General features: G+C 39.9%; 1 protein-coding gene across 1 annotated transcript in view; it reads left to right on the forward strand.

Annotated features, from left to right (window-relative positions):
• The first annotated feature begins 5,051 nt into the window (after positions 1-5,051).
• The window catches only part of PKP2 (plakophilin 2), a 43,364-nt gene continuing 28,617 nt past the window's right edge, over positions 5,052-19,798 (forward strand). Inside the window, 5 exon segments of the mRNA XM_042838080.1 lie at positions 5,052-5,061; positions 5,419-5,678; positions 5,680-6,091; positions 12,956-13,068; positions 15,190-15,884. Of these exon segments, the coding sequence (XP_042694014.1) occupies positions 5,052-5,061; positions 5,419-5,678; positions 5,680-6,091; positions 12,956-13,068; positions 15,190-15,884 (1,490 nt within the window).

Raw genomic sequence — 19,798 nt, forward strand, 5'->3', positions numbered from 1 at the left:
GCTGGCCAGCTGGACCTGCTCATTTACACACAAATCAATCATAAACTATTCTGGCAGCTGGAGCCTATCTGAGACTTCCTTTTCCCAAAGAAACGGACTAGGAAGGTTTGTGACTGCTTTCTGCACGAAGCTGCTGAAGAAGGGTTAAGAATCCAGCCCAAAATGAATATGCATGTGCACACTGGTTTTCTTCCAACTTAATCTCCAGCATGTTTCAGTCCTTTCTGTTATGTTCTTATGGCAACTGATTTGAATGCAGCACTGTGGTATTATGCAGATGAGTGTCTAGTATAACAGATCTTTCACGTGTGCATCCTCAGGCTGTCGAAAAGCAGTATCACACAGAAATAGTATCCCGTTGTGCTTTAAAAAACATATTAAAAGCAGATTAGGTATTTGTTATGTCATATATGCAGTTAATCCTACTTTACAAGATATAAGTAGATGTTCTTCTAAGTCTCTCAATTTCACTGTACTGAAAAAAGATATGTGAATAGTTTAATGAAACTAATAATTTGATCCAAAGAATTTCCACAAAATTTTAGTTTTAGCTCAATAGATGCTTTGATGCAGAAAATATGATCAGTAAAAACCTTTATAATAACATTAGGAAAAAATATTATTTTAAAATACTGCTTTATCATGTGCTGGATATCCAAATTTCAAACAATTCTAAATCAGCTGCAGAACAATAAAAAGTTTTTAAATGTCTGGTTTTCAGCATTTCTCAGGAATAGCATTTAACTCCTCAATTTCTGACATGTATGAGATGACACATTAGTCATTTGGATATATGAAGAAAAAACCCTTTCATTACATGCACAACCCAGCAAAAGGACCCTGATAAACTCAGAGTCTCTCAGTGATACTGCATGCAGTAAGGACTTCAGTAAGCGCTGGTGGTGTGCTCCTGTGTCAACACCTTAAAAGTATTTGTACAAGCATATACCTTCACTGCAGTGACCAAAATGCTAATGTGTGGAAGAACAACTACCACTTGAGACAACTGTTACTCACAGTATTGACTGCAGCTTACTGAAATTAGCTCTGCTTCATTCCTTTCATTCCAAACCTTGCAAACAAGTCACATCATACATCTGCTCCTTTTAGGGCAGCATCTGATAAGATTATTTGATTATGCCTTCCTGCATCTTTTCTAGCTGCTTCCCCAGTGCCCAGATTACTTAAGAACTGACAGATGCAGAGCACAGCTTTTGTTCTGGTAAATGGTTATGTGTGGCTCTGGGCCTAGAACGAAAGTGAAAAAAAACCACACTTTTAAATTATTACATTTGATTACTTTAAGAAAGAAGAAAGAAGAAAAAAGAAGTAAGAAGAAGAAGAAGAAGAAGAAGAGAGGAATGAAAGGATAAAACTGAGAGAACAGAGTGACGTAAAACAAAAAGAAATGAGCACAAATGCTGGGCACAGGCACAAAACAGTCCCATGCAGGGACAAGTCGTGCCCTTACTTTGTCAGTCCTTCAATGCAATATCATCAGCACTGCCTGCTTCTGGCAAGCTTCAAGCCAGCTCTGATGAATCACAGAAGAGAGCAATCAATGGAGTGTTACACACTAGACATTCACAGGACGGGAAAAAATGGGCTATACCACATTCCTTTAAAACTTTCTTCCTTCTCACTCCAGGCCCCAGTGTGCAGATGATGTTGCTTCTAACCCTGGAATAACTCTACCTCCTGTCCTGCTCACTGAATGTCTGTTTCTTCCCAGTAGGGAACAGGAGACCTAGGCATTATCAGTCACAGAAGAAAACGAACAAAGAAAAAAGACAGGAATGCTGAAATGAACATGGCTTTGCCCCCCAGGGTCATAACACATATTACGCCCTAGTGAATTATCAAAAAGCCATACACCTGAGGGGCCACTGTTATCTACAGTTCCAGGACCACCCCAAATTCTTGCCACCTTAAGACATAAAACAAAGTTCATGGCCGTTTAGCAGATCTACCCGACCTTTCAAAAGTCAGGAAGATCAACCAGTTCTAGGCTGCGGGCTGTATTTCCAGCAACAGCACTTGCACGTGAATCTCAGCAAAGTGCAGAGCAAGGGAAAGTTCGTGATGTGCAAGGAACTGCAGATCATCATCATCTTGTATGTGCATGAGTGGGCACTTTCCTTCTTCAGGAAAGACTTCCACTCCCCTGAACGCTGTCAGCTCAGAAAGAGTACCCATCAAAACTTTATGCAGCCCTTTCAACTTGGGATGTTCAGTAATTACAATTTAATGTTTTCAGATTGTTCCATGGTAATTTTAGGTTGGATATTAGGAAACACTTCTTCACAGAAAGGGTTGTTAAACACTGGAATAGGCTCCCCAGGGAGGTGGTTGAGTCACCATCCCTGGATGTGTTTAAAAACCGTTTGGATGTGATGCTCAGGGACATGATTTAGAGGAGGGTTGTTAGTTAGGGTAGTATGTTTTAGGTCACGGTTGGACTCGATGATCTTTAAGGTCTTTTCCAACCTGAGTGATTCTATGATTTTATGATTCTGTGACAAATTTCAGTGCTTTTACTGTCGTCTGTCAGGCAGACAACTGTTATCACACTCATTTTAGTAATGAAGGAGTAACACTTCTCCCCTTTGTGTCTCAGGAAAAACAAACAAACCAAACCTTAACTTATCTTCCAGGACAAAAAATATGTGATATTCCATTCCTCTACTTTCAAAAGATACATGAAGATTAAAGAAATGTTTCCATAAAAGCATAGGTTACGTGTGTCTACTGCAAAAGACCGTTGGATTTCACTTCAGCTTTAACCCTTCTGATAAATATAAATGCAATAAAACACCGATCGCAGGACTCTAAGCAAGGGCTTAACCCCCAGCCCACTACACACCCTCTTGGTAGGCGGTAACCCGCGGAGGAAAAGCAGCAGGGCTCAGGGTCGTGCGGTTCCAGGCAGGAAACGCGCGGTGGCAGTGCGGCCGCTTCATCCTCGCTGGGGTTTTGCTGACAGGCAGGAACGGGTTCGCTTTCTCTCGGCAGGGTTATTCAAGCGAACAGGCCAGCTGTAGAAACAACCCAGCTATTCCTGACTAGCCTGCACTTGCATACGACACCTCCAACCATGGTATCCAAAGCTTTGCATAAATAACAAAGACAAAAAAGTGCTGGGCGAATGACATTTCGTTCTCCAGGTGATCCTAGAGATTTACATAGGAATTTTGTTTGTCTTTAAAATTAAGACTGTGTTGTTCAGCGCTTTCAAAGCTAAACAGAACACATCAATATTCATAATTAAACCAGTTTCCTCCAAGTTTTCTGAATTAATCTGTTTTCAGTGTGCCCTCAAAACCAGTTTGCTCTGTCAGTCATATTGCAGGGAGAGTGAGGAAGGAAGAGAAAGAAGTGTGAAAAGACCAACTACCACAGCTCTAACGTAAATGTTCTTTCTGGGGTACTGTTGTATGTGGTACTTTCCCCTGTAGCCACTGCATGCATCATAATTAAATCTCTTTTTCAAAAAACTTAAGACCAAGCATCCCTCACATGTTGCCTCACATTCAATGACAACACCAGCTACAGTGCTCTGATTCTACTAATGGCACTGATAAATTCTTCCGCTCTCAAAAAACAAAAGTCAGCTTCAAAGAAGTGGTATTGGTGGAGCAGTTGGTTACATGGAATCTCATTATTTTCCTTGAGTAGGAAGTGCCTTAATTCATCTTTATTTCAGTTCTTGCCTAAGCATTTTTTCAAATGGCTAGGAAAGAAAATGTAGTGCCCCCTCAAAAGCAAATAAGCAAAAAACACACCACAAAAACCTTTCCATTTAGCATTTCAGAAGAAACCTGTCTCCGAAATCTCACTGAATATTCAGCAGCATTTGAAGACACACTTTAGGGGATTGTTTTCTAAATCCTGAACCTATTTGAAGTGTATTTTATGTGTGAAACCAAATTAGTGTCAACTATAAAAACTGTGTTTGTCCTGAAACTCAGGAAAGGAGAAGAGGGCAAGAAAAAGGAGGAGGAAAGGAAATGTTTCACATTTTTAAACCTGTTTTTTAATCTCCTCAGCAGTTCTCTCTCATCTGTGCATGCCTGTTCTAAACAACCAACCAGAACACAATATCTATTATTTACTGGAGATGCCTTTGTGACTGTGTTGTACTAAGAGGGTCTAACAGTTTCTAGCATAGTTTACATTCCTTCTGAGCTGTGATGTGTCCTCCCCATTGTTTTTCCTGCCTTGTCCTTCCCATTCTTCCATTTTTTTATCCTTCCAGTTCTCTGTTACATTTTTAGACTTGCCCATCACAGTTCAGCCACATACCTTCAGCTTCTTCCTCTGCACAAATTCCTGTTTTCCTTTCCCAGCAGGTACCCCACAGCTTATCTCCAGCCTCTCTGCTTCTGTATGTTACCTTAACGAGGAATGTGTCACTACAGCTCTCTTAACTAGTGAAACTATTTTTGTATATCCTGCAAAAATCCTGTGATACACTACATGAGAGCAAAGGGGATGACATTAACCAGACCAGTGACAGGCCAGGACAGAGCCCCCTCCTCTTCTTAAAGAAAAATGGGAGAGAGACAAAAAGTAAATCAAAGGCAAAAGGATTTTGCTGCTGCAAGTGGGACTTCTATGCATGGGGTCAGTACTTCCCCCAGCCTGATTTTTCCGGAAGTGAAAAGGGGCAGTTCCTTGCATTATTCTTAAGCAGGGATCATCGCAGTGCCAGTTTCCCTCCAGCCTCTCTGTGCCCTCACCATTGTACAACCATGCTGATTCATTTGGAGTCTCAATGGCTCTCTGAAACAGCAACAAGTGATGTTAAAAGCTATATTCATCTTTCATTTTCTTTTAGGAAAAACTTAAGCTTTTACATTTAGCTTCTTGGTGGTGTTTTGGTTTGGTTTGCTTTCAATTTGTTTATTTGTTTTTAAATCAAACAACTCTGGCCCTTCTATCTTGTTTTCTAACTGCAGTGTGACATCCTGTGCTTTCCTGTTCACAAGGCTTTGCCTCCTCCTTTCAGATCCACGCAGTCACAGAGCTTGTTAAGCCAGCAGCTCCACGTCATGTCCCAAGGTAGAGGAACAACTGAGGCCTCTGTGCTGCTCCTATTCCTCGAGCTCTGTTTCTGCTGCACAAAACCACTCCGGATGGTAAACACAGGCAGGTTTGCCTGTTGGGTTTTCTCCAGCCTTTAATTGCGGAATTCCCTCAGCACCCCTTTACAAAGAAACAGCAGAGTGCTTCCATTCAGCTCCCTGGGAAGTCTCAAGACAGCCTGGTGACCCCGCAGCAGGGAAACCTCCCTACACACACACTAACACCATCCCACCCAAAAGATTTTGCCTCACATCCGGACACTGTGAAGCAGTTTCGCATCTTACGTGTCCAAATTGGAACAGACACGTATGCAAAATGCATGTTGTCTGTAAGCTACGTGTAAACCACAGAAGTACTTAAATGCTAGTGTACGATGTGTGAACGTACACGCGTTTAGAACATGTTCCCGTCTGTCAGCTTCTCCTCGGCTGTACGGCCTCGGGGCTGCTGTCAGCTGCCAAATTCTCGGCCGGAGCCGTGGGCGGCTGGCTGACACCGCTCCGCGCTGCCTAAAGCTGGGCCGGGCCGCCACGCCGCGTCCCTCACCCCGGCGAGGGGAGGGGACGAGAGGAGCGGAGACCGTGCAGGAGGCAGGCGGGAGGCGGGAGGCGGAGGGACGCGGCCGTGCCCGGCACCTGCGCGGCGGGCGGGGCAGGGCCTGGGGCCGCACTGAGCGCGGGGCGCGTCCCGGTCCGGCCCCTCCCGTCCTTCAGCAGCAGTCCGAGCTCCGGCGGTGGAGCGGCGGCGCAACAGGTCTCCGTGAGGCGCGGCCCCGGCCCCGGGCCGCCACCGCGCGCACCCATGGCCGGCCGCGGCCCCGGCGGCGACCAGGGCTACATCCGCACCGTGCTGGGCCAGCAGATACTGGGCGAGCTGGACAGCTCCAGCCTGGCGCTGCCCTCCGAGGCCGGCCTCAAGCTGTCGGGCGGGGAGGAGAAGGCGCTTCGGATCCACCGGCAGGTCCAGCAGACGCTGGCCAGGAAGAGCCGAGGCTCGCTGCACAACGGTGAGTGCCCGCCTGCGCCGTGCTTGGCTCTGGGCGTCCCGAGTCGCTGGGGCAGCCCCGGTGCGAGCCCCGGCTGCGGGGTTGTAGCAGCGCTGCTCTCTCACAGTGCCCGTCTCCGTAGAGGGAAGTTTCTCCCTCCCAGCTACTGCAACTTGTGAGACGCGGGAGTTGCTCGGGATTTACTGCTGCCGGAGAGATGGAGGGTGCCAGAGTTCTGCTCTGGTTGTGCTTGTTCCAGCAGCCTGGCCTTGTTTGCAGAATGAGCTGGGGAGTAGAGTCGGAAATGGCTTTCCTGGTTTCACCTCTAAGTAAAAGCAAATGTGCAAAAAGGAGGTTTGGCAAAGTACCTTTGAGAAAGGCGTGGATGGCAAACATTGAGCCCCACGGCACTCTGCAGAACCTGGCCCAAAATAAGTGACAAAAACTTTTAATCCTTCTAATCCTGTTTTCACTCAGATATTCCTGAGTTTAGACTGGAAAAGAGGAGACTCAGGAGAGACCTTATTGCTCTCTACAGCTATCTGAATGGAGGGGAGCCTCTTCTCCCAGGTAACAGCAGTGGGACAAGAGTGCCTCCAGTAGCACCAGAGGATGTTCAGGTTGGGTATTAGGAAACATTTCTTCTCAGCAAGAGTGGTGCTGCAGTGGCACAGGCTGCCCAGGGAGGTGGTGGAGTCACCGACCATGGAGGTGTTCAGTAACTGTGTGGATGTGGCACTGAGGGACGTGGTCAGGGGGCACGGTGTGGATGGGTTGGTGGTTGGACTGGATGATCTCAGAGATAATTTCCAACCATAATGATTCTATAATTCTATGATATGATATGATGGATTTACAGGTTTTCTTACACTTCTGACTTCCATCTGAAAAAGGCCTCATTGCTAAAAGAATCCAATGCAGATGCAGATATACTCTGACAAATGAGGCACACAAAGTCACATAAACAGGTACCCACAGCTGCGCAGTATGCAGCTATCTATACCTGTAAGTCCCTAGCCTGGCAGCACTCCTCAGTAAGGTTTCTAAACAGTTTTTAGAGTAATTTCATTTCTTTTTTTCTCAATAGAGAGGCACAACGTGGAGAGGGCATTTTAAAGCATTGACTAACAAACGAAATGGTTTTGTGAATCTAACAATCGTATATCTAAACAGTGATAAAACTATGAAGACAGAGTTCTCATCTTTCCAGCTCATCTTAACTTCTCTGAATGATTTAGGATAATTTTCTTTGTCTGCTTTGTTTTTATAAAGATCAAGTGTTTGAATACTTTGCATTTCTGAGGCTCCAAAACTAAGCTTCAAGATCAGACATGGCAAATATCGTTTTGTTAGATGGATTGTTTGTGCATGAAATGAACTTCTCTTCTTTCAAACATATTCTGGTGCCCAGCTCACCATGCAAATTTTGTTCCTATGCAAAGCTCAAAAAAAAAAAAAAAAATGGAATCAGAATACATTTCATGTACTATATAAAAAATACTTAGAATGCATATCAAATGCCTTTAATACATTTAAAATGTCTTACCTGAAAAATATGTATGTATGTCCCATGTGATTTTTTTTGTAGAAGACTTGCACAACATTTTACTATGCTTTGAAAGACATTTTTGAATGGAAACTACTTCTGAATATATGCACTATTTAACATGCAAAAAAGTACCCGCTTCACTGAACAGTACAGTTTTCAAGATGTATTAAGTATCTCATATTGTTTGGAGTTTCAAGGAAGAGAATAGTTTTAAAAGCATCAGATGAAGTTCCCTGTGATATAACTGTCCTATCTGTATTTCAGACTCTGTTCAGCAAGGTACTTACCACATACCTAACCACAGCATTCACATACATGCCTAAAATTAGCCAGGGACAGAACAAAGGGGTATGAAAAATGAGTGGCAGTAAAGGTCTTAGCAAGTGTCATCCATGCGCGCTGATTTTCCACTTACTATACTAGAATCTTTGAAGCCTCAAGAAGTTCACTGTCAGGCAACATAATTTCTCCTTGAAGTTTCAGATTAAAGATTTGGCCTTCAACGTTATCTTCAAGTGGAAAAACATATTTTTGCCTTCTACCTCCATATTGCTTGCTGCTTTATGGCCTTACCTGCATACCCTATTAAGGATATCTTTACAGTTTTTTTTATTTTGTAATAGAAATTCAGATCATCACCAGATCTGAGAATTCCTCCTGCTGCAAAATTGTTGAAACTATGAACCGTCTCAACTCTTTTTAAAACATTCTCAAACATTGCTAGTGGCTTTCCAAGCAGCAGTTTAACAACAGCTGTAATTTTCCAGTTTGCTGCACCTTTGCAAATTAAAGATTATGTTGCACTGAAAAGCAGCCATGTGAAATTTCCTAATGTTTAAAAATGGAAATGTTACGGTAGAGGTCAGCCTTATTAAAAAAAAAAAAAAGGCCCTTTATGTTAATGACTGGTGTTTGTTATTGTATTGACTATACCTTGTGTATTTCTGTTTCTGATTCTACTTTCCTGTAATCTTGTTCAATTTGGACTTTGATTGGCTTTTTAAATTCATCAGTGGTATTTCTGTTTCTCCAGTGAAGTCTCTGGACCAAAGTCCTCCATCCTTTACATCCTTGCCAGTTTTGCTGTAACAGAGGACCAGAGAATTTAGTAGTATGCCACACAAGACCAGATGGCTCAGTGATCTATGTAAAGATGCATCCTCTAACACATAGTTTTATAACTATGGAATGTTTATTTGAAAAGAGGGTTTAAACTTATATGATTTCTAAACCGACAGTGTTAGATAATTACAATCAGAACCCTATTTTTTCCTTACATTTCTTCACTTCTAAAATTCTTAATAGTAATTTTCTTTACCTTGCTTTAGGGATTTGTAGTTTTCTGACCATGCTTCATAGTGATTTTCTTTTTGTATCTTCGTGGAAAAGGGAAATAATAGAAAAAAATTTACTGTTGGTGGCTTACACTTCTTATTGCCTTCCTTATTCCTCACTGCTAATTTCTGAGCCAGAAGGAAAAAAGTAAGTCTTACATTTGAGCATTTACGTGCATTTACCAGTGCAGAGTAAAAAATGTTGGAATGTCACTTGGGACCAGGCATGCCCTGGCACTATGATGAAAGGGAATAATTAGAAAGGTTCTTTCTTCTCTATGTGAGGTGGTTTGGAGAAGTTTCTGATGTGCTTTTCCTAAATGCCACTAGCTCAGTCCATTGTGAGTGGTGAAGTAAAAAAAGGATTAAAAGATGACAAACCAGGAACGCTACAAGTATCTGTCAAGGATATAATCTCCCACCCGAGAATTGGTGGACAAGAGATATTCAGCAGGTGGGCACTCAGTCTGTGTAAAAATACCACAGTCCTCAATAGACTTGTTTGCACAGGATATGGATTCGTTATGTCCGGCAGTAGAGAGCTTAAAGCCAAAATCTGGCTTTCACAGTAATCATTCAAGTACAAAGTGCTGAAAAAGACTCGCAACTGAGAGGTAACAATGCAGATGATTCAAAAGGAATCCTACACCTAATTCCTTAACCGGTAATCATCTTTTTTGAACGTCATGTGTCTTCGAGACATATCTTGTTGTTCTTTTCCAAGGCCAGACACATAGGAGATTGATTTCTCTGCAGTTATAGCCAGCAATTAATGGGGAGGAACTTTCCAGGCCTTTAGAATTGTTGAACCAAACCACGAAAGGGGGCTTCAAAAGAGCCACCATGAAGATGAATAGGACTATTTTCTCAGTTAACTATTCAGTCTTCTTCCTGATAGTGTGATTATTTTGCCAGATCTCAAAATTTTATCATAGCTGTTATGAAATTAGATTATTTCTGTACAGTTTTCATTTTGTGTGTGGAGGAGAGTGAAGAGCTTGAGTGTTCCTCCTCCACTGGCCACATCCATCGTGCCAGTGTTCTTGAGCTTCTTTAGTTCAGACTGAACAAAGAAAGGGGAGGCCGTCACAAAAGGTTCCATTCAGTTACCTACACATGACTGCTCTTTGAGATGCCTGAGTTTTCTAATGAATTCACATTGGCTGACAGATGGGACATAGGGCCTGTAGGAAAGCCATCCATTCCTTGGCTGCTGGAAATCACATGCAGTCAAGCATCCTGATTTCATATTTTCTGAAGAGAGAGTTTCTATGAGGCTTAAAGCACTGATTCTCATAGTTAGAACATGTAAATTCCACGAATCCATAACATTTAAAAAAAAAAAAGAAGCATCCTTTGTGTCTTTTTCTAATGGAAAGGCACAGCATTTTAGTTTCCACTTTTTCTTTTAGCGCACTTAGCTTCTGACACAAATAGACAGCCCATCTCACAATCTACATTTTATGTCTCCCTAATAAATCTTCGGGTAAAATGCTGACAGAATAGTTTATTGGTATGGTAAGAGCAAACAAACAAGAGGTACAAAAATGCAAAGTGAAATTCCTCAAGTTAACATTTACTATGTTTATCTCTGACTGAGAAAAATGTTTTGTTTACTGGTGGATGGTTTCACAGGGAGACTGAAGGTTAAAAAACAGAGGACTGCTTGAAGCCACTTAAAGCCGGAGATAACTGAGTGTTGCAATTCGTGGTTGAATGTGTTTTTGCTTTTACAAAGAGAGTAGCTGTTTATCCTATGCTGGTTCACGGACAGATTTATTGTTCTTATTTTATCAAGATTCTTTTCTTTGTTTAATAAAGACGGAGAATTCACAGTTAACTAAAACATGCCAAAATGACTCACTCAGGGGATGTTTATGTTTGAAGAAGATAAATAACAATAATTGTTCATTAAGGAGACTAGACAAAAAATACTAACTGTAAAGAAACAGTCCTGTGAGTATCTATTTAAAGGCTGATTATATGACAGTACTTTAATAGGTAGCAATGAATAAAGGTAATCTTTAAAAGGCAAACGTGGGCAGTATGGTAAGACATGATCTTACCAGGCACCTGAAATTGTATGTTAATTATATCATAAAAATGAGAGATTTATGTGAATTGTCAGATTTTGTATGTCAGTGTAAATTGGCAGGAAATTTATGCAGTATGAAAATAACAGTCTCCTGATAACTGCTTTGTCATGTAGTTGGGTAACCCTTGGGCTGTGACAGCCTTATATGTCATGAAGGAATTAGTACAGTCCAACTGATGAGTTTGACTGGGATGCATGACTCCACTCTCATTGATGCAAAGTTAGCATGAATATGTCTTAACAAATCACCTAGTACATGTTCAAATCTGTTGTGTATAGCCAAAGCACAATAATTGGAAAGTATGATTAAATAGCTGGAAAATACCTCAATAAAACCTCAAATGATTGCATTAACTTACATATTATACACAAATTTGGATTTATCCAGGTAGATACATGCTAAAAAGAATCATTCACAAGTTGTTCCTGTTACATGAGTGTCTTGTTTCTTTTCACCAAGTTTTTACTGGCTACATGCAGTAATGATGAAAGATACAGGCATACTGAGGTTCCTGGGGATGCCCACATGCACCTAATTCATCCATGGGACTAATAGCACAAATCAAAAGCCTCAGCAGTTTGACACGGGTACACAAGCTGCTTTCAAAAATCTAGGCAGTCACTTGCCTGCTTGTTTTTGGTATCTGAATTTCTTTATGCATACGGCTCCTTTTAAGAAGCAGAGACTTCCATCAGTTTGGATAAGTTAAAGATTTTCTTCTGCAGATTTGTTTTCTTTAGTATCTCAGACAGTATCTGCTATATTGAAAATTCGTGGCCAGTTTCTTTATTAGTCATTGTCATCTTTTCAGCCTAAACTTCTGCAACCCACACTGACTCCATTTATGGCAGATTTGAGGTATATCTTGCCTTTAGCTTTCAGCTTCTGTTTCACCTCTTTAAACCTGCGTTTGTTATATTCCTGTACACAGATTCTCATAGTAACACTGCAATCTCATAAACAATTACTTCACCTGTATCTATTACAAAGCCTAAGGTAGTGAAGGAAATAATCACAGTGCACTGTTCCATTTTCAAAGCTGAGCTGTGGAAAGAATCTATCGTAGCAGATATACTGTGGGTCTTCTACATTATTTGTTGGATTAGTGAACCTTACAGGTACAGTTTTAAAGCATCATTAAAATCCCCTTCTGTTTCAGCACCGTACACCACGTACCTCCATAAGCCACAGAATGTGTTTGTGGACTCTTCATGTTCTTTGGGTGAAATACTAAGATTAGTGAAGCACTGCTTGTTTCAGTATATTATCATTAAACCAGTGCCTGAGGGAGAACACACGTCAGCAGACAGCTATGATGTAAATAGTCCATATTCAGTTATTGTACTTCTTTAGCAATCGTGAAAACTGTGTCTCTAGGGCATTCAGGAACAAAGGTATACAGATAAACCCAGTATTCTCAGTTGTAATCTACAGCTGCAATATTTTAGTTTCAGTCATGCGTGCTGTGTTTGTTAGAGCGGGACTATCAGGTAAGACATGCATATTTAAAGTGGTTACAATGAAATAAACATTCTCAGTAGCTGTAAGGTGATACACTTTCGCAGTACTTAATCATTTGTCATTATCTGGGATATTAAAAATATCACCTTGCTGTGATAAAATGTTTTTTGTGGGGAAGATGAATAACAGTAAGACTTCTAAAAGTTGACAAATATGTCTTAAGTAAAATAAAAGGGAAACTGAAAATATGAACCATGACCTCAAAACTATGTTCTGAATGTGCTACACTGAATGCACACATCTTTCCATCTTATCCGTGCCTGATTTTCAGCTAATAAATATTATTGACAACATAGAATGGGTCACTTCCCTAGTACTGGAAATAGTCCTTTGTAGTAATCCTGGATGTTGTTAAAATCTTACTAATACTAGTCTTTGTTTACAGGCAGTTTACACCGTGCTTCCAGTGTCCCAGAACGTGTCTATAACATGGGGATTGTTGAAAATGATTTTTCACCAAGATCTCAGTATGGTTTCTCATATTATCAGTCAAACCAGGTGAGGAAAACACAACAAACAGGAAACAAATGTATTACCATGCATAGTTTATTTATTTTGTTAGCACAAATAATAGCGTGTAGATGGTATTTCAAGGTTTGCATGCTTGCTTCTTCACGTTTTAAAGCCTGATTTCTAGAAAAGGAGGTTTTTGTAACTCAGTTAATGTTTTTTTTTCTCTTGTGACTTCTGAGCTCAGTGACTAAACTCAGCTCAGTATGATAAGCAGGCTTTCTGCAACCATCTTGGTTTTATGAGAAATGGCATAAGATTAGGAAATAAATTCATATTAGCACACCATTAATACAAAGGTTGTTACAAGTCAGACCTTTATCTCTCTCACCATGCTGCCAGTCAGTCAGCACATGCATAGCCCAAAGTGGCCAGAAGCCACAATGCCATGCACCCAGCAAAACAGTTACAAGTTGCTGGAGGGAGTTCCATGATTCTGCAGCACAAAGAGTGACATGAATAGGAGCTGGGAATGTGGTGAAAGATGTTAGAGAATTAAGCATCCAAAACCACAGCAAAACAGATTACGTTAGTTTCACAGTGACACATAGAGTGTTCCTTATCATTTTAAGCAGTCCTGCTGTAACCTGTTCTAGTATTATAAGAATTTCAGCAGTCCTCATAATACAGTAATATTTCTAAGCTGTCTAATTACAGCTTCACTTCTTATTTTGACTTTCTTTGCTTGGGTTTGTGGCCTGAACGCTAAGGGAAGTAGTTGATTTTCTTCAAGGTTTTTTACTCTGCTCATAACCAGTTATTATATGGGAGCACTTATTATGTGGTTGTTCCCACAACAGTTTTCATGGCAGAAAGGGGGAAAAAAAAAGGAAATAGGACAATTTGTTCTGCCATGCAGCCATGCAAGCCAGAAAAATCCACAAGGTCTAGTATTTCATAAAGCATTCATTTCCTTACCTCAGTGAAGACATAAAAATATACTTGCATAATTCCTGCAGAATAAACAGATGTATCCAATGATCCTAGCCTCGGCCTATTAGATTCAGCGATCATTTGTCCTTCAATTATCACCTTCAGTAACAACTCAACAGTGAAGGAAAGGGGTTTCAATCAGTATCTGTTAAGCTCTAGCCCTTCAATTAATAACTTCTGTGTAACTTCACTTTTACCTTAAAAATACCTGTGATAATATAGTACTTAAATGCAACATGAAAATAAAATGTATGGGGCTTTGGTTTACAGCTGGATGCCGCTACACTGGCTGATTAAAACAAAAGAAAAAATTAAAATATTGGCCATCACTCCTCTGTATCAAGCAGATAGTCTACCAAGTTGATCTAGTTCTGGAAAGTCTTGAATAGTCCAATTAGACCATAACAGTTTAACAAAAAGGCAGAAAAAATGGGGAGAACCCATACATCATCTGAACAGTAAAGAGTTTGAAGACACATCCTACAAAGAGCAGTTGAAGGAATTGAGTTTATTGAGTTAAGAGAAAACTGGAAAACAAGAGGATGACAAATTATCATTCTCATGCATCAAAATTAAAACAATCATTTTTTTGCTTCCTTGCAATGTTATGGGATCTTCATTTTTAAGAAGAGGCAAGACAAACAGTGAAGGAAATCTCTTTTTTTTTTTAGTAGGTGCTACCACAAAGTGAACAGGAGAGCTGAATAACCTCTCAGTTTTCTTTCTAGCTGTACATTGTAACAATATACAAGCATTTTAGTATATTATTTTAGTATCTGACTGATAAATTATCTTCTATCAGACAGCCTTGAATTTCATTTCAGTAGCTGATGTGAATGTTAATCCTCAAGGAGTTTGAAACTGAAACTAAAATCTCCATTAACAAGCAGACTTTTCTCTACCAAGTGTAACTGATTCCTCTTTTGAGTTAATGAGGGCAGATTAGACTCGTCTCCTAATATTTACATCATACTTGTTCCTATGTTTGTAATGCAGATATGAAGAAGCATTGCAGAATCTCATTTAATATCCAGTTTTAGTAATGTTCAGATTTTGTTTTCTTATTCTTATAGTAGACCTTAACATTTTTATCTTTTCTGGTTTGGTTTCTTTGCTGTTAATCCTAAATGCGATGCTCTTACCATGATTGCTTTTCTCTTATGCACTCTTGGACAGGTTGCGTCGCCATCCTCTTATACAAATGGCTGGGGGACAAGAACTGCTTACAGGGCAATGGAAGAAAGAGCTCAAAGACAACCTCTGAGGAGATTAGAGGTTTCACCCCAGCGAGGTCCCAAAAGATTGGCATATGTGTCCAGTGATTTTCACTATGACAGAGTGTTTTCAACTGGATTCTCCCCACGGCATGGAAATTACAGGAGATCCAATGGGACTGTCCCACCAAGATATGCTCGGTCTGAGATTGTTGGTTACACAATTCGTGATACAGTGAGCAAGGGAAACTCTCTTAAAAGACACTCCCATTTGGGGGCTATTAATGACACCATCCCTGATAGTGTCCCTCTTAGCCCCCCTGTACAGCGGTACCATCAAGCAGGCAACAGTCGCAGTATGACCAACCTTTTAGAAAAAGAAAACTACCTGACTTCAGGCAGTGCAATGGGACAAGTGAGATCACCAACCGCTTCCCATTTTGGATCTCAGAACAGGCAATCTTTAAGGTCCAGCTGGCACCAAACTACTCTCAGAAGCACACAAACCAGGAGGGAAGCTTCCCAGCCAGCTTCAGTAATCACTGTTTCTGCAGAACCAGATGGTAAGAGGATGACAATGACAGCTGCTATGGCAGCAGCGGGGAGAAACAGTTTCCTGCAGAGTGAACAAGCCACCATCAATGGATCTCAGCTAGGGTAAGCCCAACAAAGAATTCTTGCCTCAATGTCATAACTAAAAAGAACAGATTTGTTTGAGAAAGGAAGGTAAACTGACAGCTAACACCGTGTAAAAATCCACTTCTAGTACAACAGAGAAAAGGGAGGAAAAAAGTGTGTGTTTATATATACTACAGGGTCCACACTGCTTGCTCAGGCTTGGGACCACCTTTTGCTAAGAGGTAATCATACATCTAAGGAGACATGGAGTAGATGCTGAGAAGTTTACAACCTAAATAACAATACAGTGTAATGTATTGGCAAATATTGGGCTCCTAAGAAACCAGGTAATTTCATCACAGACAGCTATTTCGATATTCAATCTTTTGTACAAGCAGTCTTGGTTCTTTTGTAGGTACAGACATTGGAATCTAGTTGTCTGCTTGCAGAAATGTCCGCCAAAATTTTTTGTGCCTTCAGATGTAAACATCTATCTTCAGTCATGATTTGCTTGGGACCATGCTGAACTCCATGTGGTAGATTCGCGACCTAATGGAAATCTATTTGACAGTGTAGCTGCTTAAGTGCCAATTTTTCAGTTTAACTTCTGCTGGAAGCTACAGATGAAAATGATTTGAAGTGCTTTTGAAAGTTTCTGACGTCCCTTTTGCAAATCTTTACAGATTTCATTTATCTCAGTACTTTTATTTCATTTACTCGTGTGTAATTTATTTAATTTTCAAATAAACTAGTTTTACTTCGGATTCAGAGCTAGTTTTTGCGGAGAATGTGGGGGCTTTTTAGTTTACTCAGAGTTTAATAAGGCTTCTGTAAAATATAACAACAGCTTATCTTAGTGAGAGGCTGGTGAATATCAGTGTGCAAGATAATTCCCCAGGAGAACTGGATCACTAGACTCTTACAAGGGATAAAACTATAGTCGTTTTACTGACCAAGGCTGATGTTTATTATCTTATGCAATGACATGTAATAATGTATGTGGATATCATACACTTTCCAGATGTCTAAAATACGTGTTTAATAGGATGCACTGCAATTCTCATTGCTGCACAGGCTTAACACTGAAGTCTTGCATTGGTTATAGTACATTTTAGTTCATCCACTTCCAGGTACTGTACAATTTAATGCAGAAGTATTTAAAACATAATAAACCAAATTTTGCGTTGGAGTATACGCTGCTGTCAAATCAGAGATATTTCACCTGAGTTCATCATTCCACCAGAAGTATAGTTCTTCCATCAAGACTTCTCAGTCTAAAATGTTATTAATGACTTTCGCATTTCTTGTCATTTCCCATTCTTTTTGATTTTAAGGTTGCATTATGTGATGTATTGCTCTCTTATCTGTTGCTCCTTTAATAATGGAATGGACAAGAAAAGATTAGCTCATTTTCAAAGCAATTTTATTTTTCCATAAATTCACACTTTTTAATGCAAATCACAATGTAGGACTTTCCAAGGGTAAGGCTTAATAATTAAGAGGATGTAAGATAGTTTTGGAAGATCAAGAAGAAGCCTTAGACTACCTCTGTACAGAATTTAAAATTACATATATAATACAGAAAGGCATTTGCAGACTTTCCTTAGAAGAATAGCTCGTGCTGTGAAGTCAAAGTAGAAGAAACAGAATATAGAGATGCTATCTCTGCATCTTCTGGTAGAGAGGAACAGTTAAAAACTTTCTAATATCCTCATAATTAAGATGAGGCCACAACTTGTCAAATCATTGTTCTGTTGAACAACCATTGCTTGAACATCCTTCCATTTGTCATCAGCTAATTAGCCATGTGGCTTTTAGGTTTGCCTGTAACTGTTTTGAGGATAGGATAGAATAATTTCATCAAATTCTATTTTGACAAAAGTTGGGGTGCTGCAATTTGTAGAATACTTTTGAGAGTGAAAGATTATGTTATTGTCAGATAAAACCAGTGAATGCAAAGGTTATTTTCATCCAATGGAAAGCAGTCCTACTCTGGCAGCGTGCAACATGGGAGAGAGATTCTGGCTACTGCTTTTGGAGGAGCATTACCCTCTTGTAGGAGTCAAAGGGCTGTAAAGTTATTACAGTGACTAACATGCAGGTAAGCTTTCTTGCCTGCGCATAACATATGGCCATGAAAACCTTGTTAGTTTAAGAAGACTGGCTAAAACCCATGATTGAAAAGCCTGTTTTTTCTGTTCCTCTTTGAAGAGACTAAGAACAAGAAACATGATCTACCTTTTTTCCACTACTCACTGGTGATGATTTTTAAGTAGGTTTCTGAACAGTGTATCCAACTTGTAATGAGAAGTAATTTAATAGCTACTTTATTTTAAATCAGAGCTGAAGTAAGTGAAAATCTGGAAGATGTAAGCATTGTCAGAGTGGAGCCCAGAACACTAACTGCGTTCTGATTTAACCTCTCCATTGACATTGTCAACAAGCTGTCCCCTTCATTTCATATTTATCTTGCACAAGCTTATGTCAGCATCTGTATAGGTAGCATATTTGCTCAAAGCACCAACAGAGAGGAGGGTGAAAATAACATGATTTATACTAAATGGAAATGTAAAGGCAAGTGGAAACCTCAAGGTACTGGAATACAATTTCATCGGGAACAGGTGCATCAAAATTGTTCTTCATCTCTTTATTGTTCTTGCAGCCATACTAATTGTGTTCTGCCCTGTGATTTGTAAGGTAGATGGAGGACACAAAAATCAAACACAATTCTTTTTTTTCTTTTTTTGTCTCAGAGCTCAGAATTTTGTCATAAATATCTTGGTCTGATTGAATGCATTTGTGGAAAGATCATCTGTGAGAGTTCTTCCTGATTTCTGCATACCTGATTTCTGCTTCCCTACCTAACCCCTCCACCACTTGTTCAGGGCAAGCCTATGCTTCCAAGTTTTCACTCCTGCTAGTCTGTCACTGAGATAGAGATGAACAGAGATGAAGAACACAGTGACTCCTGGTGCAGTCCACAGACATATGCTATAGTAGTGTTTCTTTTCTTTATGTTAAAACGTTTCTAATCTGAGCATGATTTATTATTCAACATCTCCTCTTAGTCAAGTTGATTTTATTTTCCAAACACTTGTTTTACCAAAGAAATTAATTGTATCACAGTTTCTAATTTTAAATGTACTTACTTAAATGATTATCATGAAATGTACTCCCTTCACCATGGTTCACAAAATGCCTATTTGGCCCTGTTTGTACAGTCCCTGATCTGGTTCTATAAACTTTTTTTGTTAAAAAAAATACTTTTATTTCCTTCTGAGTGGGGTGTTTGAAACCAGTACATCCTGCCTATCCTAGGACTAATGCACCTGATAGTACCATGATTTTTTTTGTTTCTTTTACTAGGAAGGAATGGGAGTGATGACCTATTTCCAATTTTGGTATGGTTCTCTAACATAATAGTTACTGAAGCTAACATATTGGCAATTAAGAAGAAAATGGACATGCATATTTTTATTCCTACCAGATGTGATGTGCTTACTTAATTTAATGAGTGGTTTTATTTCCTTTTGCTTGAAAAAGTCTTTGGCCATTTGTTTTAATCTAAAGCAACTTCTGCACGTTTAAAGAAAGTGAGGGACTGAACTCTGCATTTATATAGACTGAGATGTGAAAATCTGAAGAAAGGCATGAAAACAAACAGAAAAAAATTACAGTCACATTGCTGAGAAGGACATCAAGATATCTTCACAAAAGTCACAATGTAACTCGGCTTTGGCCCTCCTTGATTAATCCTTCCACCTGCTGATGATTGTCTTTATAATTTCAAGCATGACTTGTTTTGTCCAGAATGTCTCATTGCTGCGATAATTCAATTTATGATTTGCTTGTTCCCCAGAGTATCAGTATCTCCTAAAACATTTACAGTATTGGTAAGGAAACAGATTTCTAAGAAAAGCTAATTAAAAAATGAATAGCCTGCTGTTATAACG

Source organism: Centrocercus urophasianus, unplaced genomic scaffold, assembly GCF_019232065.1.
Source record: "Centrocercus urophasianus isolate 14NV4802_14NV808 unplaced genomic scaffold, USGS_Curo_1.0 seq_73, whole genome shotgun sequence".
Lineage (NCBI taxonomy): Eukaryota > Metazoa > Chordata > Aves > Galliformes > Phasianidae > Centrocercus > Centrocercus urophasianus.